This window comes from Panthera onca, chromosome F1 (assembly GCF_046562875.1).
Source record: "Panthera onca isolate mPanOnc1 chromosome F1, mPanOnc1 haplotype 2, whole genome shotgun sequence".
NCBI classification, from domain to species: Eukaryota; Metazoa; Chordata; class Mammalia; order Carnivora; family Felidae; genus Panthera; species Panthera onca.
In genome coordinates this window covers 46,211,361-46,232,688 of record NC_138355.1, presented here as the reverse complement: position 1 = coordinate 46,232,688, position 21,328 = coordinate 46,211,361, and the positions used below count along the sequence as shown (strand labels likewise).

General features: G+C 54.6%; 1 protein-coding gene across 3 annotated transcripts; it reads left to right on the top strand.

Annotated features, from left to right (window-relative positions):
* The first annotated feature begins 1,591 nt into the window (after window positions 1-1,591).
* NUAK2 (NUAK family kinase 2) lies at window positions 1,592-20,103 on the top strand. 3 transcript variants are annotated; one of them, XM_060644268.3, is made up of 8 exons: window positions 1,602-2,012; window positions 11,090-11,210; window positions 13,719-13,870; window positions 14,206-14,271; window positions 16,172-16,291; window positions 16,866-16,998; window positions 17,948-18,637; window positions 19,557-20,103. In XM_060644268.3, exons 1-8 carry the CDS (start codon window positions 1,767-1,769, stop codon window positions 19,712-19,714), a joined length of 1,686 nt encoding a protein of 561 aa, XP_060500251.2. In that variant the 5' UTR covers window positions 1,602-1,766; the 3' UTR covers window positions 19,715-20,103. The 3 variants fall into 3 exon arrangements, with proteins under 3 accessions (XP_060500250.2, XP_060500251.2, XP_060500252.2); XM_060644267.3 differs by having other exon boundaries at window positions 1,592-2,012; window positions 17,948-19,672; XM_060644269.3 differs by lacking the exon at window positions 1,602-2,012 and adding an exon at window positions 3,773-3,926 and having other exon boundaries at window positions 17,948-19,672.
* The last annotated feature ends 1,225 nt before the right edge of the window (window positions 20,104-21,328 follow it).

Sequence of the window (21,328 nt, the reverse complement as noted above, 5' to 3'; positions counted from 1 at the left end):
TCATGTATATCCATAGGCCCAGCACCTAGTGGGCCCCATTATTTGTAGAATGACTGAATACCGTGATTAGTAAAAGGTCACAGAACTGGTTGATGTCAGCAGGACTAGAACTCAGGTCTTCCAGTACTCGGCCCTGTTCATCCTGTGCTTCCTCTTAAGAACTCTAGTTCATCTGGATGGCCCCAGCTAGCTGGGCCCCCAGGATGGATGGAGATCTCCGGGGAGAGACCTCAGGGGACACAGGTCAAGGGAACTGTTACCTGGGCCTTGTTCTAATTCCTCAGATGACTCAGAGCAAGAAGGGAGGCTGGCAGAGGGAAGAATACCAAATTGGCTGCCACCTCCCATAGCCCTCCAGATTTGGGGGAAGGGAGGTTGGTTTCCTGCCTAAGTGGATCCTCTCTAGCTACAAAGGATGTATTCTCCATCCCTAACACACACTAGCAAGGATCAAAGGATCAGTGGAAATAGGAAAGTGGGCAGACATTAAATGCAAAATTCAGTCACTGGGGATGTAGTCCTTCTTGATCTTGATCTTGATCTTGATCTTGATCTTGATCTTGATGTCCTGAATACACAGCTGGAGACACAATCCTCCTGGGGGTCTGAATCCCAGCTCTACCATACTCTCACAGGCTGTATGGCCTTTGGCAAAATAAGACCCACTTCAAAAACTGGAGTTAGCATGAAGACACGAGGGGAAACGTCTCTTTCTCCCTATTACTCTTCGCATCTAGAGGAAGGAGGACAGACTATGGATAGTTTCGTTTCTTTGTAAATGACAGTGCTCCGGGCCTTAAATACCAAGCCAGATCTCATGACCTACCAACCGTCCTCCTGGCTCTGAAATCACAGAGAGGAATACTTTGAGGGGACAGCTATATACAGATTTAGGGAACACAAGTTAAATAATAGGATTGCAATGTATTTTTTAATGGATGGGTGTTTCCCTTTGCTGCAACTCCTTCCAAAACTTCAAAATTTCCTCTACATCTTGAGGGAGCCACTCAACCCTAGAAGCGTTCTTTGATGACGAGATAGGAACTTTCCAGAACCACGTTTCTGGGATCCAATCGAGGTAGATCTAACTGAAGACAGGTGAAGTGAGAACCCTGGAACAGCTCTCCACTAGCCCTCCCACTCGGCTGGATTCAGTCTCTATCCCTCTCCATTCCCCCTTCCCCCCTTATAGTCTTAAAGAAGTGATCCAGTGACTTCATAGACTTTTGGCTTGAGAGAGGCAAAGTACTCAGATGGAGAAATACTTTGGTGACATCTAGAACTGTCAGATTGCCCCTTCGTCACAGAGAACACAGTACAGTGGAAGGACAACAGGTGGCTGTAACTAGGACAGGGTGCCACTCGGAAGCAAGAGCAGTTCCAGGGCCCTTCAAAAGTTCCAGATCCCAGTAGTACCCACTGATGTCCCCTATGCCCGGTGCGTGTCCCTCCGGGGCCCAGGTGGGCGGGGCTCCCTTGACACCTCTCCCGGCCTCGACTGGGGGAGGAGCCGGGGCCGGAGGCCCGGGAGAGCCAATGCGGGACGTCCTGGTCACGCACAGCCCGCGAGCAGGCCAATGGACGCGCGGGGGGGCGTGGCCAGGGCCTCCGGCTCGAAGCGTTTATAACAACTTGGAACGCGGCGACTTGCCGCGCGTTCTGCTGCTGCTGTGAGTTCCCAGCCCTGGTGCGGGACGTGTGCCCCGGGCTCTACCTCTCCCCTCGCAGCACGTTCCCCCTCCGCCCTCGCTCACCCTCCGGCCGCCATGGAGCCGTTGGCTTTCCCCCGGCGGCCCGGCCCGGCTCCTTCAGCCGCCACCGCCCCGGCCACCGAGCTTGCCCGGCCCCTGCCCGACAGGCTCATCAAGTCGCCCAAGCCCCAGATGAAGAAGCAGGCAGTGAAGCGGCACCACCACAAGCACAACCTGCGCCACCGCTACGAGTTCCTCGAGACCCTGGGCAAGGGAACCTACGGGAAGGTGAAGAAGGCGCGGGAGAGCTCGGGGCGCTTGGTAAGTGCGGCTCCCTCTCGCGGCGCGGCCGGCGGGCGGGCTTGGGACTTGTCCGCGGGCGGTGAGGGATGGAGGCTGGGCCAGGGGCTAGTGCCTTCCTCGGGGCGGGGGGATGGCCAGCATTTGGTCTTGGCCATGCTGAGGTTGCGCGCGCGCGCGCGCGTGTGTAGTGGGGGCGGGGGCCTGGGGTATCCATTGCAGATATGTCTGCCCGTGATTGTAGGGACAATGGTCGTAGACCTGGGAATCCCAACACTAGCCAGCATACGATGATTGCCCAGTAAGTGAGGAGGACGGTTGATGCAGGGTGCCTAGAGGATAGTGCCCTGTCTTGAGATGAGAAAACTCCCCAAAGAAGATGAGACTTACGTTGAATTTTACTTGGAGCAGACTGTCCAAAAGAGTGGAATGGGAAGAGGAAGTAGAAGGTGCCAGATCATAGGATGGGTTTAGTAAATGAGTGTGTGGTTGAATGAATGTATGAGGTCCAGTTTCTCAACTCAGTTCTTATAATCTGGCAGCCCAGCATGCCGTGGGGTTCTGCACTGGGGTGGGTGGGAAGTAAGCTTGACACTTCGGTCCTTTCCAGCTCTAAAATTGACTCAGAGTTTCATTAGGATGCGTTTTTTTATTCTGGGAAATGTGAAACAAGGCTCTGGTGCAAAGTCTACTGTGCCCCAAGATACCTTTGGGTGAGGGGCCTTTTCAGAAACCTGTCTAGTTAATTTACAAGAGGGGCGGGTATAGGCAATAGAAATAGTAGTAATCTGTGAGACCTTGAGCAACTTATCTCTATACTCAGTTTCCCCTTCTGCAAAAACAAACAAAACCCCACAGCCTCCCTCACAAGTTGCTATTAGAATCGAATGAGATACAAACGTGAATTTAAATTGATCCTGATACATAGAAACTTCAGTCAGAATTGATACTTATATCCGGAAAGGCAAGCCCTGAAAGGGTAGCAAATTTGCCAAAAGTGAGTTAACAGACTTGCACTTAACATGCATAGGAATCACCTGGAGTGCTTCTTTTAAAATACTTATTCTTTGGTTCCACTTGTAGAGGATTTTATTCCAGAGGTCTAGGATGGGGCCAGATAACTCGCATTTCTAGCAAGGTTTTTAGGGCAGGTGATCTAGGGACTGACTGTTTGGCCACCTTCAAATGGGTACTGGTTATGAGACATGCATGTGTGTGTGTTTGTCTGTGTGTCCGTGGTTCACCCTATTGGCTGTGGGAGCAGTCACCTCCCCAGATTGTTTGCTTTTGCAGCCAGTAACTGGTTTGAAATTCAAGAAGTCATTTCATTGGTGAAGGAGAGTGGATGCTGGAGAAAGGGAGTGGATTATGGCCTCATCAATAGGACCGAGTATGTTTTTCCTGCTAGGGCCTGGCACTGTCCCCAGTTGCCTGCTGCCAGGTTACAGCTATTGGGCAATCATGTACTTCCTGGCTTTCCTTTTCTCTTTCTCTTTCTATAAAGTGTGAGGGCCCGGTGAGGCTCCAGGCTTGAGACCACTGGGCTCAGGCTTTGTCAGGCGCTCAGCTGGAAAATAGCCGCTCGTAGCATGTGCCTCTTGTTGAAAGACAGGCTGGGCTGGGGGACTGGGGTGGCCCAGAAACTGGGAAACTGAGATTGAAGTTGAGATCCCATCAGACCCTTGACCTGGGTCACTGTATGTGCACCTGTGTGTGTGTGTGTGTGTGTGTGTGTGTGTGTGTGTGAGAGAGAGAGAGAGAGAGAGAGAGAGAGAGAGAGATTGATGTCATTGATTCTGGAATGAGATAAACCAGCTTTCAGTTTTCAAACCTCATTGGCTGAAGCAGGAATTCCGGCTCTTATGACATCAGAACAGAGAGAATTCAGAAGGTACTCCCTGGCCTCCCGCCTCTGGCGGTGCGCAGGGGCCCAAGGTCAGTAGGAACGGGGTCTGCCCTGAACTTCCCTAATCGACAGACCACTTTGTACTTCTACTGGGAATGTGCTCAGGGTCTCCCTCTTCCTTGGAGGAGAGCTGCCTGCTGTGCTAGTGATCTCTCAGTTCTGGAGAGGAGCTGTCTTCCCCACTCCACCCCCATCCCTGCCTCTTCACTGTCCTCCCTTAAGAGAGACTGACCTTGGGGCGCCTGGGTGGCTCAGTCGATTGAGCATCCGACTTTGGCTCAGGTCATGATCTCACAGTTCGTGAGTTCGAGCCCCGCGTGGGGCTCTGTGCTGACAGCTCGGACCCTGGAGCCTGCTTCGGATTCTGGGTCTCCCTCTCTCTCCCCCCCTCCCCCACTCATGCTCTGTCTCTCTCTCTCAAAAGTAAATAAACATTAAAAAAAAGAGAGAGAGAGAGAGAGAGACTGACCTGGTGCCTCAGGATCTTCTGTAAGGGAGAAGGACACCAGAATGGCTCAGTTCATTGAACTGAGGCAATTCAACAGAGGCTGTTGGTGGGGACTGGATTCAGAGGAAAGCCTGCTGGGTGACTCCCATCCCAATATTCTCTCTACCTGTCTAGCATACTTCCCCTTCCCAGCCTACTTAGATGAGATTATCAGGGGCCAGATGGGACCCTCCAGAGGAAGGGGTGGGTGGGCAGGATTAATGGCTACTCCAGGAGGGCATCAAAGGAAAAACAAATATTTGCCCTGGATCTTCTAGTCTCTGACCACATTCCTGGTATCCAAATGACATTTCCTCCTGTGACTCTCCCAGTTCCCCTTACCACCCCTCCCCTCAAAAGAAAAACACCTGCCGTGGGTCCCTGGAATGGTAGAGCCTTTGGGGTGATCTGCATGGCAGTCTTCTCTCCAAGGGGTGCCACGAGGAGCATTAGGGGAGTCCAAGTGGATAGCAATCTGGGACAGAGATGCTTCTGTGTCTTCTATATATTGGACTGCTGCATGGCGTTTCAAAATGTTTGCAAATGACTGGGCTGGTCTGATTCCTTCATTGACAGTTGGGGAAACTGAGGCCCAGAGAGACGATGGGGTTTGTCCTGTGGCTGGTTAATGGCATGCCGGCGACGCGGGCTCCTGACTTGACCACCCCAGGCCATGGATGACCAACAAGGAGTCTTGGACTTGGAGTTGCCTTGAGCTGAGGCCGAGCTTCCCTCCGTGTGCTTTGTCATTCCGACAGCTAGCCCGGGCCACCTTTCCCAGAGCTCCAGGCAGTGCTGAGGGTGGGAACAGTCACTGGGAACTAACTCCCACCCCCACACATGCTGACTATGTCGAGGGATCCCGAATGGGTGGACTACTCTACATTCCTGGTTTTTACCTCGTCGGAAAGGCTGGGCAGCTCAGACTCAGACTGTAAGGGCTCCAGTTCAGACTCTCTCGCTTACCAGCTATGTGACCTCTCTGCATCTCTGTTTCCTCATCTGCCAATGAAGGAATCAGACCCTGTAGCGGGGATTATAATAATTCCTGCCTCGTGGAGTTCTCAGAAGATTACATGAGATAATGTATGTAAAATGCTCAGCACGGCAGCTGACACATACACAGTGTCATTATCCCAGCCAGGCTGGTTTGCTTGGCCCTCCCCTCTCCTGGGATACCCCATCCTGGGTCTGTCCTGCCCTGAGCGAGAGAAGGGGTTGTGCTGAGCTTTCCTAAGCCAAACTACTTTGGTCTTTGCTTTGTTCAGAGTCCTCTCCTTTAGCCCCAGCTCCCAGAGGAGGGCTCCGCCTGGCCGGCTGCCAAAGGCCTCTTCTGAGTGACGCTGCCCTCCCAGCTTCTCCTGCACCTCCCTGCTCAGCAGCAGGGAGGGAGGCTCCGGCTGCAGGCGACTCTTGTCCTTGGGCTTTGGCCAAACCACACAAGAGGGCTGAGCAGGGAAGCGCCTTGCCTGGCAACCTGGCAGAGTGGGCAGGAGGGTGGCGAGGAGGGGGCGGGCGCGGCATGGGGTTCAGGGGAGGCGGCTCAGGCTCCCTTCGTTCCTAGAGCCCTTTCCTGCTCCCTACGTGGTTCTCTGGCAGGCTTGGTGAGATGGTGAGCCACCCCCAGACCCATCCCCACTCTGCTCAGGCCAGCCCAGCCCGGCCTAACCTCCCCTCCGTTATCTAAATGGGTCATCCTCCAGCTCCTTGCCCCACCTCCCAGATGGCAGCTGCTCCGTGCAAGGCCAGAGAGGAGTCGAGGATCTTGGCTCCAACTCCTAGTGATAGCCATGACTGGAGATGCCCAGCTTGCATCCTTTCTCCCGGGGCCGGGGACCGGCACCTGCACATCTTCTTTTTCTAAGGCCTTTCAGCCATCCTCTCCTACATCCAGATTATTCCTGCAGGGGAGATAGTGCTTAACCACTCGAGCCCCAACTCGCATCTCCCCGGCACATCTGTGTGTGTGTAAGTGGGACGGGGCTGCTGGTGGCGCTGCACGGGCCCAAGGCAGGGTGCGAGGCATTCCCTTCTCCAGGGGTGGGAAGCAGGGAGCTAGAGGCAGGGCAGGGCACCTGCAGGGAAATTTTGTCTTCCGAGAACTCCGCTTCTGCAGACAACACTTCCACCTTGCACTGTAATCCCACCTCGGTGCGTCAGGGAACCTTGGAAGAGTAGTGTGCCTTTTTGGACTTCAGTGTTTGCCATTTGCAAAATGGGGTGGGGGGTGGGGAATAAGTCCCGCTCCCTTCGCAATGTGGGCCAGCATCTATAGGACTTTTTTCCCAGGCAGATTCACATAGATCTAGCCTAGCGCATCGAAATAAACCCGTTACAACAATCTTTGGCCAGAACCTTCCTGGCATAGTAGCCGGTGACCCATTTCTGAAGAACCTTAGCGGAAAATGCTACAATTTGGAAGGGAGCTTAGAGGTCCTGATATACCAATTCATGAATGGTTCCTTTCTTTCTGGCCTTTGCACAAACCTTTCTCTCTGCCTATAATGCTCTGTTGCCCCTCCCCACCTTACCACCCCCTGCTCCCCCTGGCTTGGCAAACCCCACTCATCCTTTAAGAGCGAAAACAAAGTTTTCTCCCAGAGATGACTTTCCCTGTTCCCCCAGGCAAAGAAAACTCTTGTCTGCGCTCCTGGAGCCCCTGGGCAGGCGGGGACCTCAACTGTCCTGTTCGTCACACTAGACTGGCATGGATTTAATTACCAGTCCTCCCCTTGGGCTGAGGGCCTTGGTGCAGGGACTATCCATATTTTGTCTAAATCTCTAATACCTAGCATAGCACCAGGCACATAGTAATTTTTAGCAGATGTTTGAGGAATAAATAAATGCCCTTTCATTTTTCAGATGAGGACATTAAAACTAGCCACACTAGTGAACCAGCTCATTTAAGTGACTTGTCTTGAGTTGCGTGGTGCCATAGGGACAAATAAGGATCAGATACCTGATCTGGCACTCACATTTACATTATCACATAATTGTTGCGCCTGGGTTTTCTGCCCCCTCTGAGTAGGGTGGCGACATAACATGCCATCTAAACTCAGGTACTTTGGGAGTAAAAGGGGCTCTATTAATAATTATACCAGGATGAACCAGGATTATCTCCAGGCATGTGGCCTGCCTACCTCTGGGTGATCCATTCAGCAATTGTTACCCTCCTCCTTGGCTCTAGTTAGTTTGTTTTAATTCTAGAGAATGGTTGCTCAACCAACTTGCAGATCAGAACAAAGGTCCCTCAAATTAGTCCTTGTAACTGAGACTGACTCTCCACCCATGGCAGAAGGGCAGAAAATCCTATCTGGGCACTGGTCACATCAGTCAGGGATCAGCCCGATGACTTAGCCAATAACTATTTATTTGTGATTTATGTTCACCAGTAAACAGTTGTTGAACAGTAAACAGTTGTTCTGGATGCCGAGCTCCTTCTAGGCCTGAGCTGTTGCTGCATCTTCTTTACTATGACAAGCTAGACAGCACATGGCTAGGGGCCTGTCCTGTGGGGCAGGGATAGGTTGGGGAAGAGTGGCCCAGCCCTACCAGGGCAGTGACACATCGCTCTGCTTGGAGGCCTGATGACTTACCTTGTTTCCTTCATAGGAAGTGCTAACCAAGTTGTAGTCTCCTAGGACCTAATGGGGATAACTTGAGGTGGAGGGATGTGGGGGTGTCGCGGGGGTCTTTGACCTGGCCCTCGAGGCCCGAGTGGGCTTGCGGAAGAATGGAACTGTTCACTGAGGATGAACAACTCTGAGTTGGAATCCTAGACTTCCAGAGTTGAAAGAAATGGATCTTGGGGCTCAACTTCTGTGTTCTCTATCCACTCAGGGATTCCTACCGCTGCTCAGACCCCCTTTTTTTGGGGGGGGGGACCTCATTTCTTTTAAAAAAGGTTTTTTAATGTTTATTTATTTTTGAGACAATGCAAGAGACGGAGTGAGAGCAGCGGAGGGGCAGACAGAGGGAGACAGAATCTGAAGCGGGCTCCAGGCTCTGAGCTGTCAGTCCAGAGCCCGACGCGGGGCTCGAACTCACGAACCTTGAGATCATGACCTGAGCCCAAGTCGGATGCTCAACCGACTGAGCCACCCAGGCACCCCGGGAACCTCATTTCTTTTAGGCTTTATCTTTGTTCGATCTCTCCCCCCCTAAGCCTGTAATGATTTATCTCCTTGTATAGGTTTGTGTGTACAGTTGTAATATGCCTAGTTCTTACATATATGTGCATCGTAAGCTCTCAACTATTTGTTTCATTATCTAGTTGTGTGATTTTTATGTGATTTTTCTTTTACTGTCTATTAACACAATACTTAAGGCCCTTTATCCGAAGAGCTCATACGACTTTTATCTACTGTCTGATTTTTAAAACAAGGAAGTTTAGAAAAGAACTAGTCCATAAAATCTCCCCTTCAGGGAGAGAAAGGGGTATGGAGAGAAGGGTGTGCAAGAATGATTCTGCAAGTTGACTCCTCATAGCGGGAGGAGGATTCAGGCCCTCACCTCCCCATCCCCACCCCTCCGTTCAGTTCTCAGCCAGAGATTTTCTGCTTGGCTCATCAGGGTGGTTTGGAGGAGAAGCGGGGGCGGGTCGCAAAGAAAGGCGCTGAGGTGCAGCCCTGTCCCTGGCAGCTGCAGCGGGGGCCTCCCCGGTATCTTGGGGACGAGGCTCCCTGGCGACAGGTCCCTCCTGCTGCCATTGTCCTCCCTGCTCTGCTCCGGGAGGGCACAAGAGCTGGGCCTCCCCTCTTTCAAGGATGCAGCTCCAGGGGAGGAGAGGGGCGGAGGGCACGCCATCCCTGGCCCGTTGCCGGGGTGACCGGGCCTGGCCATTGTGCGCAGCTCCCCTTATGGGATTAAGGCTGTTCCGCATTCTTGTCCGATGGGGAGCGCAGGCCCGCTCGGCCACTGTCCCTGCGAGCCGGAAGCCATTGTCTGCCTCCAGAGCCCTGTGAAAGGGTGGATTAGAGGCCCCTCCCCTGGAGCTTGGTTTCCTTTTTCTCCCTGTCTCCTTTTGAACCTTGAGGGGAGGCGAACCCTCCCGGGAAATTGAATGGGGAGCAGTTTACCTCGGTCTGTGCCTTCAGATTTTTTCACAACGTGTCCACCTCCCCGCCCCCCGAAAAGGAAGTCCTGAATTTACCATTGGTGTCCTGGGACAGGACTTGTCAGGAGCCGACCAGCCCTGTGACAGCCCTCCCGGGCCCCTGCCCAGCGCCCGAGCCACCACCACTTCCCCCCCCCTCCCCAACCACGTTTGGACAGCTCATCTCACAGCTTGAGAGCAGGAACACACCTCACACTTCTTAGTTCAGCCTGTGTTTCACAGAAAAGAAAACCCAGGCCCGGAGCGGGGGCGGGACTTGCTCCCTTGGGCACAGCGACAAGAGACAAGAGCCCAGAGGAGGTCTCCCCGACTCCCCTGGCGCTCCCCAGGCCCGAGCCATCTGCACACACGGAAGGGCCCTTGTCCCTCTCCTCTTTCTGTCCCTGCGGCTGCTGAGTGGGGCAGAGCAGGGAAAGGACAGAGACTCCTCAGCAGCTAAGAGTCCTGCTTACCAGCGATGGCATCTGGCACTTCTTTCTCCATTTCCTGTTGCCTCCGCCCTTCCTGCCCTTCCTGAACCCACCGCACTTACCAGCCCGAGGGCTGACTCCTTATATGGTGTTTTCACCTTTGCAGGGGAGATAGCCAAGACCAGAGCACGCTGTCTTGTTTGTTTGTTGCTAGGAGAGGGACATTCCTGACCTCAACTGAAGGGATGGGTGTTTTTTTGATAATTTTTTTTTTTTTTTTTTTGTGGAAAAATATACAGAACATATAATTTGCAGTTCAGTGACCTGTTAGGCACAATGACAGTGTTGTGCAACCGTCAGCATTATCCATTTCCAAAATCTTTTCATCACCCCAGACAGAAGCTTCGGACACATTAAACAATACGCTCCCGGCCGCCCCCACCTCTACCCCGACCTCTGCCATCCCCCACTCTGGTAATCTCTAGTCTACCTGCGGTCCTGTGCGCGTGCCTAGTCTGGTTACCTCGTATAAGGAGAATTGAACATTTGCACTTGTGTGTCTGGCTTCTTTCACTTAGCATTATGGTTTCAAAGTTCATTCGTGCTTATGCCCGTTAGTAACTAATATGACTTTGAACAGGTCATTTCACCTCTCTGGGTACCGGTTTTCTCCACCTATATATGAGGACGATGAAACTCTGTGCCTGCCTCTCAGGACTGTTGGGAGGCCCAGTGTACTTACTAATGCAACACATACTTATTCGGTGCCTACTGTGTGCCAGGCACGACGCGTGGCTTCAGGGATCCAGTGCTGAGCAAAACCAGCCCCATCGTAATCATGGCGCCGTATGGTAAATTTGCTTTGTAAATCACAAAGCATGGACCTTACAGATGCAGGCTGTACTTTCCTTGTTCATCTGTGGACTCTGGGTGAGGTCATTGGCCCCTACGCCTCCCTGCTGTGTAGACTGCACCCGACCCAGGTTTAAACCTTCTCTAGGGAAGGTGCTCTCCAGCCTCTCTGTCACCTGCCCTGGTGAGGGATGGAATGGCTTCCCTGGGTGCACGCTGTGGACTTCTAGCAGCGGCAGGTGGCCAGGGGCAGCACTCCCAGAATATCTATGGATGGCTTTAACTGCCAAAACCTTCTCCTCAGTCTCCTGCATTCTCTGTTCCCAGGTGGCCATCAAGTCAATCCGGAAAGACAGAATCAAAGATGAGCAAGACTTGATGCACATTCGGCGAGAGATTGAGATCATGTCATCACTCAACCACCCCCACATCATTGCCATCCACGAAGGTACAGAGGCAGGGCATTCGAAGCAGTATGTGTGTGTGTGTGTGTGTGTGTGTGTGTGTGTGTGTGTAGGAGCAGTCAGAACAGGACACAAAGAAGTGGAAAAGACCCAGATTTTAGAGTTGGACAAAAGGTGGATTTGAAACCCAGCTCTATGACTTTGAGCAACTAATTTAATTAGGCTCTGGGTGGACCTCAGTTCCTCATGTGTAGACCGGGACAGTCCCACCTACATCACAGGGTAGTTGCAAAGATCAAATTAAATGTCACTGTGTATTTAGCTCACGGGAGGAACTCCGTGGACCGTAGGCTTTCTTGTTGTTATTCTTAGGTTTTCCATAATTGAACCCTACCTCCCCAACCCGATGAGATCCTTAGCGTCCTGGGGGAGGCTGGAACGAACGGAGAGACCTGCACCTGTCTCGGGTGCGTGGGTGTTATCCTTCACACGTCCCAAGAGCCAGCCTCCTAGAATCTGACCTGGGCTCTGAACCATTCCTGCCATGGGGCCGGCTCCTACCTTTTCTCATCTTTCTTAGCCTCCTCTTGCTCTGACATCAGTGCCGGCTTTCTACTGCATCTGCCCTGCTCCCTGTGACCCAGACAACAAAGTGAGCAAGAGAGAGTGATGAGTAAAAGAGGGGGAGCACCCTCCCACGCACACCTGTCTGCTTCCAGCCTTTACATAATATCGGTTAGATGAGAAACCAGCCATAACAGTAGCAGTGGGAGGGAGGGAGGGAGGAAGGGAAGCCTGCGGCTTTGCCCTCTGTCTGAATATTCCTGGTGGGAAGTAAGACAGAAGTCTCCTCTCTTGGGTTCTGTTCGTGGAAAGACTAAGAGCAGAGCCACCGATATGGCCCCGTGGCCTGAGCCTGTCCCACAGGGATCCCGGGCAAATGGTTGAGAAGGCTAATTGTATCTCTCTGTATTTCCCCCAGGGAAGAGTGGGTAGATGACAGAGTATTGGTTAAGCCAGGTTGAGCTTGGTGATTGGGCAGAGAGAGTGTGTGTGTGTGAATTCTCCCCCACACCCATACCTCCAGCTACGTCTGGGAACTGAGTCTTGAAGCTTAGGCCGTGGACTTGCCTGCACCTCAGATTCTGCGATTGTAGGGGTGTCACAGTTACTGTGTGACAGGCAGGCCCCTCCACCCCATTCGTCCCCTGCCAATCTTCGGGAGATGTGAACCAGGGGAAGGCTCCGGTCTTCGGAATCTAGCTGCTCTCCAGGATGTACTCTGGCTGGCTCTTGACCTCCAGTTTCATGACACAAAGATCGTACGCACCCTTACAGACATATGGAGAACCACAGCCGTGGGATCTCATCTAGGTACCGCCCCCGGCCCCGGGAGATTGGGCCACCATGCGTCAGGTCCACGCACTCATGTGGGAGTGGAAAAAGAGCACAATCCTGCTGGCTCCTGGCCATGTATCCAATAGCCTGGCACCTGGGATCCCTCTTGGGAGAAGCCTGCTCTCTCAGCTCCTTGTCACAGGCTAGACAACAGTGCCTCTGGGGCTGGCTGAGCAAGCCAAACTCCTAGGACTCGTTCGACACAAAGATGCAATGTCACGGACATACGTGCTCTGACACATACCCAGCCAAAGGGCCAGTTTGGTGAACCAGTCCTTCCCTACCTTTCCAGGCGGCTAGAGCCAGGGCAAAGCCTGAGTGGCACGTGAGCTTGGGGGAGGCTGATTGCCAGGAAGTCAAAGATGCTGAGGGTAATAGATCTCTTATCTCCGCTTTCCATGGTATTGTGTAGTTCACAAGCCACCTTCCTATCCCTTTTTATCCCTCTTCTGATCCTCAAGGCAAACATTATTATGGGAATTATTTTTCAAGTTTATGCACGAGGATACTGATCGTGCCTATGACAGTAGGTACGATTTATCGAGTGCTTATTTCTATATCAGACCCTACGCCCGCCTGCTCAGCCAGCCCCAGAGCTATCACTGACTTTCATCTATTTCTTACCCAGTCCTGTGAGGTTGCCATTATATCCTACTCTTCAGATGAGGAAATTGAGGCACCCTGGTTGAAAAACTGGCCAAAGTCACCCCGCTAATAAGTGATGGGGCCAGGATTCAAACCCCAAACCTGTATTCTTACTGATGTATCTAGAAGAGATTTGCCCGTGGTCGTAAGGCCAAACAGTACCAGGTTTTGAGGCAGAGAACCTGACTTTTCATTCTCATCCATTGATTCCTGCCTTCCTGGGAAATTTGCAGGGTAGTTTTAAGATTCCTCAAAAGCCTGAACTTCCAAAGAGAAGGAGGCTAAGCCAGTTCCCTTGGCCTTACCTCGTGGTTCCTGGAAGATGGTGGGAGCTTTAGAGGCCCCTTTTTCTGCTCTTACCTGCCACTGTCCCGTCCCATTGGCAGACATCCCTGGACAAAGGTCCTGTCTGGTTTGGGGCCAGGGAGGCGTGTGTGACCCCCCCCCCCCTCCAGTGGGGAACAGTGTACTCTGTAGGGATCTCACGTTCCTGCCTTGCTCTGCCCCAGTGTTTGAGAACAGCAGCAAGATTGTGATCGTCATGGAGTACGCCAGCCGGGGCGACCTGTACGACTACATCAGTGAGCGGCAGCGGCTCAGTGAGCAGGACGCCCGCCATTTCTTCCGGCAGATCGTCTCGGCCGTGCACTATTGCCACCAGGTGAGCGACCTCCTGCCGGTTCTCCAGGGCTGGTTTGAGCCAGAGAGATTCCATGACCCCTCCAGGATCCCGCAGGGAGACAGAAACAGAGGCAAAATTCCATCTGGACTCTGGGCCTCTCGGGGGATGTTGGCGTCTCTGGCTGACTCCCTCGGGAGTGGAGGGGCCTGTGTCTGTTGCGCTGTGTTCCAGTGAGATGGGTATCCCTCGCCTGCCTGTGCTCCCCCAACTTGGCCCCCTTTGTGTTTACCTCACTTTCCAGACGAGGCCTTCGTGTCGTCCTGTCCCTCCGTGGCGACCTCTCCCTGACCATCCTTCTGCCCTTTCTCTTCCAGAATGGGGTTGTCCACCGTGATCTCAAGCTGGAGAATATCCTCTTAGATGCCAATGGAAATATTAAGGTGAGCCCCGCTACTTGTTTCCAGCAGCTTCCCTACCCCACCACAGCCTTTCTGCCGAGTGTTTATCTCCAAGTGCTTAGGGGACTCCAGAAGGAGTTGAGCAAAGCTGAGACTTAGATGTTGGTAGCAGTAGAGAACTCAGCCGTCGTCCTTCCTTTCCAGTACCTCTTTTTATGGATGAAAAACTGAGGCCTCAAGATAAGCGGTGACTTACTCAAGATCCCATGGCAAGGGAGTGGCTGAGCCTGGGCTAGAACCAAAGTCTTCTGACTCCTCAGCCAGTGCTCTTGACGTCCATAAGGCTAACTGGAGTCGAGATCCAGGATCAGCCTTTGCACATAACCTTGGGACTGGCAGGGAGAGAGGGTCACAGCCCGAGTTCTCCCCACCTGCCTGCACGCACACACCTGTGCGCATGCACACGCACATTAATCTGTCGCAGTTGGGTAGCCCTTTGGTACTTTTCTCCATAGACCACGCATCCCGGCACCAGCTTTCTGCCCCCTGCAGCTTCTGAATTCCCATGCCTGAGTGGTTAAGCTTAGGTCTGAGAGGTTCATGCTGATGAGATAAGCTCAGCTCTCGGGGCTAGAAGGGGGAAATGGCAAGGGCTGACCCCTGCAGGTACCTGGGAGGGCTTTGATCCTGCACTCGGACACTCCTCAGAATCTTCCTGAACCCAGGACACAGTCCCTTCCCTTCCGTGACCCTTGAACTCATGCCCTGAAGCACCCTGGCACTGAGTTCATTCCCCTTACCCAGCCAATTCCTGGAGCCGGGTGGGGCTTTCTTTGATGCTAAGCAGGGGGAGGGGAGCCAGAGCCAGTAAACTCACGTAACCAGACAGGCACGAACCTTCCCATCTGTACCAATCGTCTGCGTCTTTATGGGCTTCAAATGGTAACTGCTCGATAAGAGGCCAATAAAACTATAAATGAAGGAGCCAGAGCTTCATAAACAGCCCCTCCCCACCCTGGGCACACATGACCCTCTGCTGGGGGTGAAGAGGCCAGGAGAAGCAGGGCATTGGCCTCTGCTTGTATCTGAGGACAGTTAGGGGAAAAGGTGTCTCCCTGGGAAGTAAGAAGACGGGCTTGGGGCCTCTCAAGCCCGAAGTATCAGATGGCTCAGGGAATCCTGGGAGAAGATTCCTTTTCCTGAGCTCTGACCACAGCTCTGATCTTTGTTCTGACTTCACTCTTGCTTCTTAGCTCTACTGGGCTGACCCCCGGCTCCTGCCACTATGTTCCCGCCCAGATCTGGGCAGAGATGAGCCCTCTGTTAGGAAGGGCAGGCCAGGCCTCACGTGGTAGTCACTGATGGGGCTGGCTTGCTTCTGAGGGCCATGGGGTTGGCATGAGAAGTTGATTCTCTCCATACATCTGGTAGACCCTTCCTTCAGTTAGTAGTTGTCTGTTGAGTCCCATCCATGGGTCACACCTGTGGGAAGAGCTGCAGGAGGGGGAGGGGCAGAAGGAGGTGAGCACGGGGGACATACTGACAGGACAGTATGAGGAGGAAGACTGATGAGCAGGGACTACAGCCAGCCATTGGGCTTTGTGCGAAAAGGAGGTGTCAGGGGAGGTGGGCTTGCCGGGTCAGGAAGATGTTTATAGGCAGGAGAGTGCATCCCTGGAGTGGGGTACAGCATGAGCAAAGGGGCCTGGGGAACACTGAGGACCCTGGAGACCCCACACACCTAGGCATTCCTCATGGACATGACCTCCACAAGGCTGTCTCTTGCAGGGCCTGAGCTGTGCTCAGGGGGCAGGGAGCACGGGCACACTTTCCTCCTGCGAGGGCCGGGGTTTCCCTGGGATCGGGAGAGGGGCAGGCTAAGAGCTGCAGAACAATCCAGGCTTTGGTATGACCCCCACCTGTGTCTGACCCGACCCTACAGATTGCAGACTTTGGGCTCTCCAACCTCTACCGCCAGGGCGAGTTCCTGCAGACGTTCTGTGGGAGCCCCCTGTACGCTTCCCCTGAGATCGTCAACGGGAAACCCTACACGGGCCCAGAGGTGAGTCTCTACTCTCCACCCACGGCCTGCCTCGGCACCCCCTGTGGCTCTAGATCCTCTGAGAGGGGTGGGCTAGCTTTCCAGCTTCTTCCCTCCTTCCAGAGCCCAAAGCTCAGCCCCCTACCCTTCAGTGACTTGCCAGGTCCTCACAAGAGCAGTAAAACTGGGACAAGAACTTATGTCTCCTGACCCCTGGTCTGGTTCTGTGCCCCCTCACCCTCCGGGTTCCCGTTCTCTTTCCTGGCACCCACCCAGACTCCCTGGAGAGGCGGGCGCTCTCACAACCACCCCATCCTAGCCCAGAAGGGTGACCTCACCACTGCTCTGGTCTGTGGCTGCCCCTCCCAAGGGCAGGCAATTGACCACACCTTTCCTCACGAACCTCAGTCCCTTCTACAGTGTCACCAGCTTTGCTCCTGGGTACTACTAGAAGGAGGTGGTCCTCAGGTGCCCCAGCCCCTGAGTTCTCCAGCGTGTACCCCTTTCTTCTCTGGTGTCGCCACAAGCCCGCCAGCCTGGGGCATGCGGGCATCCTTGCTGACACTCTCCCTGTCTCTCGCCCGCCCTCCCTCAGGTGGACAGCTGGTCCTTGGGTGTCCTTCTGTACATCCTGGTCCATGGTACCATGCCCTTTGATGGGCAGGACCATAAGACGCTGGTGAAACAGATCAGCAACGGGTCCTACAGGGAGCCGCTTAAACCCTCTGGTGAGTGAGAGGCGTGGGTGTTCTCATCCAGCCCCCGTGTGTCCTTCCCTAGCTCCTGAGGCAGGAACCAAGTGGGGGCAGGGAAGTAAAGAAGATGACCCACTGTCGATGGGGGTAGCTCCTCACCACCCCCTCCTGCTGTCATCTCTCTGCCTCCAGGGTCTGTGACCTCCGAGAAGGAAGGGGTATCTCTTCTCTCCTTTGGGAGATGCTATATCCTATTTGGGAAGGGTTTCTGGTGGTTGAACTTGGACCGTCTTTGCTGCAGTTTCCTCATTTCCACCTGCTTGAGTCCTCATCCTTGGAAGTCTCTTTGTCCTTTCACACCCAGTGGAGAAGGCAGGAAGCAGGGTGTGAGAACCTTGGTTTCCTCTTGAGCACAGTCTCTACCCTCAGGGTCGCATTCAGCCAAGAGAAGGAGAATACACTAATGTACAACAAGGCTAAAGAAGGGGCCAGGGGGCGCCTGGGTGGCTCAGTCGGGTTAAGCTTCCGACTTCGGCTCAGGTCATGATCTCACGGTCTGTGAGTTCGAGCCCCGCGTCGGGCTCTGTGCTGACAGCTCAGAGCCTGGAGCCTGCTTTGGATTCTGTGTCTCCCTCTCTCTCTGCCCCTCCCCTGCTCACACACACACACACACACACACACACACACACACACTGTCTCTCTCAAAAATAAATAAACATTAAAAAAAATTTTTTTTAAGAAGGGGCCGGGGTCCTGGGGGGTCGAGGGATGGAAGAAGAAATGGGCAGAGTCAATCCCTGAAAGTTGGAGGCTGTGGGGAGCCACGTGGGCTGTGGCGTGTACGGAGCCCAGGTGGGAGTGGACATATCTGACACAGGACTGAGAAGCCTTAGCCCAAATGGGGGTAACCAGTGAGAGGGGCCGCGGGGTGCCCGTTCTCATGGCTGCCAGCCTGAAGCCCCTGTCTTCTCTTGCCTTCCAGATGCTTGTGGCCTGATCCGGTGGCTGTTGATGGTGAACCCCACCCGCCGAGCCACCCTGGAGGATGTGGCCAGTCACTGGTGGGTCAACTGGGGCTACGCCACCCGCGTGGGGGAGCAGGAGGCTCTGCACGAGGGCGGGCACCCTGGCAGCGACTCTGGCCGGGCCTCCATGGCTGACTGGCTGCGGCGGTCCTCTCGCCCGCTCCTGGAGAATGGGGCCAAGGTCTGCAGCTTCTTCAAGCAGCACGCGCCTGGAGGCGGGAGCATCGCCCCAGGCCTGGAGCGCCAGCATTCGCTCAAGAAGTCCCGCAAAGAGAACGACATGGCCCAGTCTCGCCAGGGGGACCTGGCTGACGATCCCTCTCTCCGCCCCGGCAGGGGCAACCTCAAGCTGCCGAAGGGCATTCTCAAGAAGAAGGCACCAACCTTGTCAGAAGGGGCAAGGGCAGACCCCGAGCCCAGCCTGGGCCCTGCGAGCCCAGGGCAGGCTGCCCCCCTGCTCCCCAAGAAGGGCATCCTCAAGAAGTCTCGGCAGCGGGAATCTGGCTACTACTCCTCTCCGGAACCCAGTGAATCTGGGGAGCTCCTGGACGCCGGCGATGTGTTTGTGAGTGGGGACTCTGAGGATCAGAAGCCCCCCCAGGCCTCAGGGGTGCCCCTCCATCGCAAAGGCATCCTCAAACACAATGGCAAGTTCTCCCGCACAGCCCTGGAGCTCCCAACCCCTTCCACCTTCGGCTCCTTGGATGAACTGGCCTCCCCTCACCCTCTGGCCCGGGCCAGCCGCCCCTCCGGGGCTATGAGTGAGGACAGCATCCTGTCCTCTGAGTCGTTTGACCAGCTGGACTTGCCTGAACGGCTCCCCGAGCCCCTGCTGCGGGGCTGTGTGTCTGTGGACAACCTCATGGGGCTTGAGGAGCCCCCCGCAGAGGGTTCTGGAAGCAGAGGCCTGAGGCGCTGGTGGCAGGACCCCCTGGGGGATAGCTGCTTTTCCCTGACAGACTGCCAGGAGGTGACAGAGGCCTACCGACAGGCACTGGGGGTCTGCTCAAAGCTCAGCTGAGGGTTGGGGGGGGCGCCGCCCCATCCTGGGTAGGCTCTAAAATGCAGCTGCACCCTGAGGGGAGACCACCACCGCCCCTGCCTCCTAAGACTAGTATCCCGGCCAGGAAGGCTGAGGTGGTTTGCACTTGAGCCCTAGAGAGGGCTGGACGGGAAGTGGGCAAGTCAAGTGCATTGAGGGTTCCAAGTCTTTGGCCCTGTGGAGCAGAGAAGAGAGTAGAGGGAAAGCTAGTAGAGGGAGGAGGGGAAGGCCTGTGGCCGAGAGTCCGGGTTGCCCGCTTCTGGTTCACACAGTAGGGCCACAGACACCAGGAAAGAACACTCTCTCAGTGCCAGTCTCCTTTCTTGCAGTAAGTTTTGTGCGTGGTGACTTCCTGCTAAGGTGGGGATGGGAACTCCTCAGATACAGGTCCCATCCCCATCAACCACTAAAACTGGAACGTGGCGCCCCCCCGCAATGTGCCTGGGGCGTCCTGGGAATGGTCTCCTACAGTGTACCCTTATTTATCTCAACAGTAAGAGAACCCAACCTTTATCTCCTCGAAGGTTTTCTCCTCTTTCCCGTCCTCCAAACCCGGCCCAAGCCTCCTGGAGTCGCTGCTAGGAATCTAAAAGACTCAAAAAGGCTCAGGCTGCTGCTATCGGACTTCATCTCAAGGGGCCCAGATTCCCCTGGACCCCACCTTGGACCTCGAAGACTCTGAACCTCTCTGGCCTCCAAGCTGCTCCTGCTACTGAGAATGGAGTGTCTATTGCTCTGGGCTTTCCGGACCCTGGGACGCCCTTATTTATTTTTATGTGTTCAGCCCTGTGTTTTTAAAAAAGTGAATCTAGCTCTTTTCAATAATGTGAATACTATGTTCTGGGGAAGTCCACTGCGATGCCTAAGTTTTGTGAACAGGGAGATATTTTTGCAGTGGTTCCCTACTGATCATGGGGGGAGGGGATCAATCACATGTCCCACTGCACTGTCCGGGAGGGGGGTCTCTGGCTCCCTCCCACCATGCCCTGATTCTGTCTACCTGATGGTCCCTCTTCCCTTCCACTGTCGCTAGAAAGAACCTCTCCATTAAAACCAGAACCGTGGTCGGAAGATAGCCTCTGTTGTTCTGTTTGGGCAGGTGGGGTGCAGGCCTTCGAGCCTTCTCTTAACCCACATTTCCCCTGGGCTGTCATAGGCGGGAACTGGGGCACCTGCTTAAAAAAAAGCAAAACACAGGGGCGCCTGGGTGGCTCAGTCGGTTGAGCATCCGACTTCTAACCGACTTCGGCTCAGGTCATGATCTCACGGTTCGTGGGATCGAGCCCCGAGTCGGACTCTGTGCTGACAGCTTGGAGCCTGGAGCCTGCTTCGTATTCTGCGTCTCCCTCTCTCTCTTTTCTTCCCCTGCTCTCACTGTCTCTCTCTCAAAAATAAATTCTTTTTTTTAATTAAAAAAAGGAAAAAAAAAGCAAAACGCAACAACAAAGCCCAGCTCTTAGTTCCAAAAGGCTCCCGTGCTGTGGCCGTCCGGGGTTCTAGCCTGTGGAGCACACAGGTGGGAGAGCCCTGGACGGAGGTTCCCACTTTGCTCTTCCTCTTCGACTTCAGCCCTAAGGGAAGGGCTGAGTCTGCTGCATCATACAGCCCTGCTCCCACCCCTCCCCCAGCCACCTCTGTCCCCCGCCCCAAGCTTAAAGACCACCCCTCTGCCTTTATTCTCTCCCTCCAGAGAAACCCCCTTTCCTCCAGTGCTGCGCGGCTGCCACCCCTCCGGCCCCCACCGCCAGACTCCGCCGGGACATAAAGAATGCTTGGAATGCCCCCCTCGTAGGCCAGCCCTCTCGGCCCCCTGCAGAGCATTCCCCAAACGCCAGCTCCATTGAGAAACTCCCGGGCGCAGCGGGCCGGGATGAAAGAAAGGGAGGATAAGGACAAAGTGCAGGCCGGCAGCCGGCTGGCTCCGGCTCAGGCGGGCTCCCTCCCCGCTACCCAAGCTGCAGCTGGCATTCGCTGCTCCCGACACCCCCCCCTCCCCCGAACATCCCCAGTCCTGGCCGGCTGCACGGCACACCTGTCCTGCTGCCGGCCGTCAGTGCCTGTTGGGGTACAGCATCTGGACCTTAGTGTCTCCTCTTTGCATCCGGGGGGGCAGGCACAGTCACTGGGTCTGGGCCAGAAGCGGGAGGAGGCAAGGCAACGACCGGGTCAAGATGCCAGAGCAAACAAGAAGGTGCATAGGCTTACTACGGGGGTGTTTCGGTCTGGCACCCCGGAGGTCCTACGTCTGGCACCCCGGAGGTCCTACCGAGTGCTGGGGCTCTGGGCGAGACCCTGG